General features: G+C 60.0%; 2 protein-coding genes across 2 annotated transcripts in view; one reads left to right on the top strand and one right to left on the bottom strand.

Annotated features, from left to right (window-relative positions):
- Window positions 1–1,036, top strand: part of ESAM (endothelial cell adhesion molecule) — a 4,766-nt gene extending 3,730 nt beyond the window's left edge. Inside the window, exon 7 of the mRNA XM_014961045.1 lies at window positions 921–1,036. Within this exon, the coding sequence (XP_014816531.1) occupies window positions 921–1,036 (116 nt within the window). The remainder of the gene's footprint in view (window positions 1–920) is intronic.
- A 3,571-nt stretch (window positions 1,037–4,607) lies between these two features.
- The window catches only part of NRGN (neurogranin), a 7,462-nt gene continuing 5,211 nt past the window's right edge, over window positions 4,608–6,858 (bottom strand). The window contains exon 4 of the mRNA XM_014961044.1: window positions 4,608–4,835. Within this exon, the coding sequence (XP_014816530.1) occupies window positions 4,608–4,835 (228 nt within the window). The remainder of the gene's footprint in view (window positions 4,836–6,858) is intronic.

Below are 6,858 nucleotides of genomic sequence, written 5' to 3'. Positions count from 1 at the left end.
CCCCCCCCACCACCACCACCCCCCTCCCAAAAAAAAGCGGTGTCCGCATCCAGTATCCCCCATTTTCTGGGGTGCTTTTTTTCCCTTTGGGGGTTATTTTTTTGTTTTTCTTTTTAAAAGACGCCTCAAGCAGCTGGACTCGCCCTGGGGGGTGTTTAACGGGTTCAGGGGGTGTGTGTGCCTGAGTTTGGGGTTGCTCCCTGGGGTCAGGGGGGGTGGCGAGTCTCCCTGTGAAGATAACACCCCAAAATAGCCCCAGCCCCACGGGGAGGAGGGGGTGCTCTTCTTGTTTGTTTGTTTGTTTTTTATATATATATATATATCAGTTGAAATGGGGGACTTTTTCATATAAGAACATTAAAATCCGGGGGGGGAGGGGAGGGACACATGTACAGGGTTTTTTTTAGGGGTTTTCTGATTAAAATCTGGCCGTGCTGTCCAGCACCACCATTTGGCGTGAATTTGTGGGGATTGAGGGGGTGGTGGGTCCCTCTGAGTGATGTCATAGCGGCTGTGTGATGTCACAGTGGCTGCGTGATGTCACAACGCACACCCACCCCCCGCCCAGACCCTCAGGATGGCACCGTGGTGCATGTGCGTTGTCACACCCTGACACCTGGCAGCCTGTCTGTCACCGGGGTGTCACGCCTGCCACGTCCTTGTGGCAGCTGGTGTGATGTCATGAGGAGTGTGTGACGTCACGCTGGCTGCCACGCACCCGCCGGTGATGTCACGCGCGCCTGCGTGACGTCACACCCGCCCTCACGCAGCCAGCGGTGACATCACTTGCACCCGATTGACGCCAGACCGGTGAGCACAGCGAGCAGTGATGTCACACACACCCGTATGATGTCACACACACCTGTGTGATGTCACACTAGCCGTCGGATGACGTCACATGGCCCAACCCGTGGCCACAGAGTGTCACACGAGCCCTCTCCCACCCCGGGGCGGCGTCACACCCTACCCCATGCAGTCGCGTGACATCACAGCACACCCCGCAGTGCCCGGGCGCTGTCACCCCAGCGCAGTGTGACGTCACACCCCAGCGCAGTGTGACATCACCCGGCCCCTCCCTGCAGCCACCCCCCTCCGCGCTGCTGTGACCTCACCGCTCCGCTGGGTGACGTTGAAAGGTGCCAAGGACAGGCCGGGGGCTCTGGCAGGGACGTTTATTGGGGCGGGGGGACCCCAGGGCGGGGAGAAGAAGCCAGGGGCAGGGGGGACCCCGGGGGGCGCATGCAGGGGCCAGCAGGGGACAGCGGGGGGGTCCTGGGCCTCGGTGGGGGGTCAGCGGCGAGGGGAGTCCGGGGAGCGGCTGGAGGCCCCTGCAAGCAAGGAGAGAGCGGTCAGCGCTGGGCACACCCCCTGCCTGCCCCCTGCCTCCTCCCTGCCTGCCCCCTGCCTGCTCCCTGCCCCCTGCCTGCCCCCTGCTCCTGCATCCCACTGGTGCAAACTGCGTCCTGCCTGCCCATTGCTCCTGCACCCTCTCCGTGCCCCATCCCCTCCCTGCCTGCTCCCTGCCCGCCCCCTGCCCCCCTGCACCCTGCACTCTCTCTGTGCCCCATCCCCTCCCTGCCTGACCCCTGCCTGCTCCCTGCACCCTACGTGCACCCGGCCTGCACCCTGCCTGCACCCTGCACCCTGCCTGCCCCCTGCTCTCTACCTGTCCCCTGCTCCCTGCCCATTCCCTGCCTGCCCCCTGCCCGCTCCCTGCCTGCCCTCTGCCCCCTGCCTGCTCCTGCATCCCACTGGTGCAAACTGCATCCTGCCTGCATCCTCTCTCTGCCCCATCCCCTCCTTGCCCCCTGCCTGCCCCCTGCTCCTGCATCCCACTGGTGCAAACTGCATCCTGCCTGCATCCTCTCTCTGCCCCATCCCCTCCTTGCCCCCTGCCTGCCCCCTGCTCCTGCATCCCACTGGTGCAAACTGCATCCTGCCTGCATCCTCTCTCTGCCCCATCCCCTCCTTGCCCCCTGCCTGCCCCCTGCTCCTGCATCCCACTGGTGCAAACTGCATCCTGCCTGCATCCTCTCTCTGCCCCATCCCCTCCTTGCCCCCTGCCTGCCCCCTGCTCCTGCATCCCACTGGTGCAAACTGCATCCTGCCTGCATCCTCTCTCTGCCCCATCCCCTCCTTGCCCCCTGCCTGCCCCCTGCTCCTGCATCCCACTGGTGCAAACTGCATCCTGCCTGCATCCTCTCTCTGCCCCATCCCCTCCTTGCCCCCTGCCTGCCCCCTGCTCCTGCATCCCACTGGTGCAAACTGCATCCTGCCTGCATCCTCTCTCTGCCCCATCCCCTCCTTGCCCCCTGCCTGCCCCCTGCTCCTGCATCCCACTGGTGCAAACTGCATCCTGCCTGCATCCTCTCTCTGCCCCATCCCCTCCTTGCCCCCTGCCTGCCCCCTGCTCCTGCATCCCACTGGTGCAAACTGCATCCTGCCTGCATCCTCTCTCTGCCCCATCCCCTCCTTGCCCCCTGCCTGCCCCCTGCTCCTGCATCCCACTGGTGCAAACTGCATCCTGCCTGCATCCTCTCTCTGCCCCATCCCCTCCTTGCCCCCTGCCTGCCCCCTGCTCCTGCATCCCACTGGTGCAAACTGCATCCTGCCTGCCCCCTGCTCCTGCACCCTCTCTGTGCCCCGTCCCCTCCCTGCCTGCACCCTGCCTGCACCCTGCCCTCTTTGCACCCTTCCCACGCCCTGCTCCTGCAGCTTGCACCCTCTCCGTGCCCTGCCCACACCCTGCCTGCACCCTGCCCGTGCCCTACTTGCAGCCACCCCCACCGTGCTCCTGCACCCTTGGTCCTGCCTGTTCCCACCGCAGCCCGCTCTCACCCAGCCCCATTGCACCCCAAAGGAAGGACACGCAGACTGGCCCCCCCACTCCAGGGCAGGTGGGAGTGGGTGAACCCAGCTCAGGTGCTCAGCCCATGTAACAAGGCAGCCCTAACAAGCCCTAATGAGCTTCACAGCCCCTGCACATGGTAGCTGCTTCCCCACTGCAGCCCCGCTGCGTGCCCACTGAATCCTCACTGCATCCCCACTGCACCCCCACTGCATCCTCGCTGCAGCCCCACTGCATCTCCATTGCACCCTCACTGCTTCTCCACTGTGCCCCTTCTGCAACCCCAGTTCATCCCCACTGCATTCCCACTGTGTGCCCACTGAATCCCCACTGCTTCCTCACTTCCTTCCCATTGCATCCTCAGTTCATCCCCACCTCATCCCCACTACATCCCCACTGCGTGCCCACTTAATCGCCACTGCATCCTCAGTTCCTTCCCATTGCATCCTCAGTTCATCCCCACTGCATTCCCACTGAATCCCCACTGCATCCTCAGTTCATCCCCACTGCATCCCCCCTGCATCCCCACTGTGTGCACACTGAATCCCCGCTGCATCCTCAGTTCCTTCCCATTGCATCCCCACTGCATCCTCACTGCAGCCCCATTGCATCCCCGCTGTGTGCCCACTGAATCCCCACTGCATCCTCACTTCCTTCCCATTGCATCCTCAGTTCATCCCCACTGCACCCCCACTGCATCCTTGCTGCAGCCCCACTGCATCTCTATTGCACCCCCACTGCTTCTCCACTGCACCCCCTCTGCAACCTCAGTTCATCCCCACTGCATCCCCACTGCATCTCCATTGCACCCCCCACTGCTTCTCCACTGTGCCCCCTCTGCAACCCCAGTTCGTCCCCACTGCATTCCCACTGTGTGCCCACTGAATCCCCACTGCATCCCCAGTTCCTTCCCATTGCATCCTCAGTTCATCCCCACTGCATCCCCACTGCGTGCCCACTGCATCCCCACTGGGTGCCCACTGAATCCCCACTGCATCCTCACTTCCTTCCCATTGCATCCTCAGTTCATCCCCCCTGCATCCCCCCTGCATCCCCCCTGCATTCCCACTGCATTCCCACCGCGACCCCACTGCATCCTCAGTTCCTTCCCATTGCACCCCCAGTTCATCCCCTCTTCATCCCCACCTGCATCCCAGTTACATCCCGGTGACATTCCCACCAGACCAGCCGCACACACGTGGCTGCTCTGGCAGCGAGACCTCCCCGCCCCTCACCCCAAACCAGCCTTCCCAGTAGCCGGGGCTCACACCACGCCGGCCCGGCACGGCCACCCCCCGGGGCTCTGCTGCCACGCGGCCTCGGCACCCGTGGGCGCTTTTTAAATTTACCTTTTCCTGCCAGGAGACTGTGACACAGGCTTTTAAAAATAGCATGTGCTGAGGCGAGGCGTTCGGGGTGGTGTTGCTAAGGGAGAAATTCAATTCAAATCTAGGGCTTCGCCTTCCCATGCTAACTACTACGGCGCGCTCCCAAAATTAGGGCAGGCAGGGGCTGCCTGCGTGCTGCCTGCCCGCGGGCTTTCACCTCCTGGGAATAAGAATCCCCTTCTCCAGCCCAAATCGGTGCCGAGAAGGATGCTCCATCCCCCAGTTATCTTGGGAAAGGATGCTCCATCCCCAGCTGGCCCAGGGAAAGATGCTCCATCCCTAATCCACCGGGGGGAAGGATGGTCGGAGCAGCGTCTTTATAAAAATTACCTCATTTTTGGGGGGTGGGATGAGGGAGATTTGGGCAGTACCTAGTCACCGTTGCGGAGGTCGCCGCCGCGGGTGCTGTTGGCGCACTCGGTGTCCTTGGTTTTCCGATCGATCTCCCCCCCTTTGATCTTCTTGCGGGTCATATGGCCACGGAAACTAGCCTGGATCTTGGCGGCCGCCGCGTTGGCGTCAGGATCGTCCAAGGGGATGTCCAGGATGTCTTCATCCAGCTTCGTGCAGGCTCCCTCCTGCCAGCAGCAACAGGACAGTTATGGCCAGTGGCACCCCAAAAAGAGCACGCCCCCCTCCAATTTAATCCATTTAGAAAGGTCCTAAATTAGCCCCCTGTGCTAAAAATTAGGCTCTTCTGCTAAAAATTAGGGTCTTCTACTGAAAATTTTGGGGGGGGGTGCTAAAAATTAGGAACATTTCCTAAAAATTAAGGTCCTTTGCAGGTCTCAGGGGATTTCCAAGCAAAGGTGCCGGGGGGGGAGATGCTTCACCCCCTGTTCATGTCTAAATTCCCCCCGACCAGACCACCTGGCTGCAAGAAGCCAGCCCCCAGCCAGCTCTGCTGGGGCCAGATCCCGCTTCCCCAAGGGAGAGGAGCATCCATGGGAGCAGAGGTTGGGAATTTTTGGCACCGGGGGTGGTGGGGGGGGCTGTGGGGTCACACTGCGCAACCTGAGTTGTCCATGCCTCAGTTTCCCCTTTCCCTCACAGCCTGTTGCATCTTCCTGCATCCCTGTTTAAGGCTTTGGTTGAAAACACCAGGAAATTTGGGAAGGGAGGATGCCAGAAGGAAAGGAAAAAGCCCTTCCCCATGAATAAATCACTGCAGCCCACTCCTCTCCTGCCCCATCCCGCTGGAGTGGTGGGACCTGCTGCCGAGGTCAAGGGCAGGGGGGGGAAAAGAAATGAGACAGGAGGAAACCGGCGTTGGATGCTCCGGTGTCAGCAGCGCTGCGGGTGCATCCTCTGCATTGCCCCAGGGAGAGCTTTAAAGGAGGGGTTTTTTGGGGGGGGAGGTTGTGGGAGGAAGCAGGTATTTGGAAGATGCAGACTGGGAGAGGGAAGGGGGGGGAATGCTCTTCCCCTCGGAGCGTGCCACGGCGCAGCAAAGTTGCTCAGGTTGTTTTACCGTCGCGAAAGGTGAGGGGAGCAAAAGAGCGGTGGTGGCTTAAGTGACGGGTCCGAGGTGGAAATGATATGTCCAGAGTGGAAATGTTAGAGCCATGGCTGGAAATCCTATAGCCAAGGGGGAAATCCTATAGCCAAGGGAGAAATCCTATAGCCAGGGAAAAGAAATCCTATAGCCAGGAGAGAAATCCTATATACGGGGGGATGGAAACCTAGATCCAGTGGAGCAAAACTATCTCCAGGGGGAGGAGATCCTATATCTAAGAGAGAAATCCTATATTCGGGGGAGAAATCCTACATACAGGCAAGGAAAACCTATATCAAGGAGAGAAATCCTATATTCAGGGGAGAAAAACTATATAAGGGGGGCATATCCTATATCCAGGAGAGAAATCCTACAGCCGGGAGGAGAAATCCTATATCCATGGAAGAAATCCTATATCCAGAGGGAGACATCCTATATCCAGAGGGAGAAATCCTATATGCAGGGGGTGAAAACCCTGTATCCAGGAGAGAAATCCTGCATCCAAGGGGAATCATTTATATCCAGAGGGAGAAATCCTATATATGGGGGGAGAAATCCTATATGCAGGGGAGAAATCCTATATCCAGGGGGGAGAAATCTTATATCCAGGGGGGAGAAATCCTACATCCAGGGGGGAGAAATCCTATATCCAGGGTGGGCTCTTCCTCTCTGGAGGTGCCCAGGAGGGGAGATGGGGGTTTGTCTCAGTGCCGCTGGCTGAGCAGGAGGGGGAAAAAGGGTGAAAAAGGCAAAAAAAAAGGGAAGAAAGGGGGAAAAGGGGCTGTGGAGTGGGGAGAGGGAGAAAAGGGGGAAAAAGGATGTGGTTTTTTGAAGGATCAGCTCCCTGAGCTGGCTGGTACCCAGGTGGCGAGGGATGCTCATCCTGGGTGAGGATGGAGGGGTGCAGCCCCCTGCTTGCCCCAATTTATCCCTGGATCCATAAGGAACCTCCAATCCCACCTAGAGAGCAATCTGGTGGGGGGGAGAGGGAGCAAAGCAGAGCATAATTTGGGGATGGGGATGACTTTCCTGCCCGGGATGCTGGCCAGGGTGCGGGGTGGCTGGCAGCCCCGGCGGGACGGGTCCTGAACTGGTGTGAAACGGGAGCTGGGGGGGGACAGGGGGGA

The sequence above is a fragment of the Calidris pugnax genome, unplaced genomic scaffold (genome assembly GCF_001431845.1).
Source record: "Calidris pugnax isolate Ruff unplaced genomic scaffold, ASM143184v1 scaffold269, whole genome shotgun sequence".
Classification (NCBI taxonomy): domain Eukaryota; kingdom Metazoa; phylum Chordata; class Aves; order Charadriiformes; family Scolopacidae; genus Calidris; species Calidris pugnax.
Note: the sequence above shows the minus strand (reverse complement) of the source record. Positions and strands in the feature narration are given on the sequence as shown.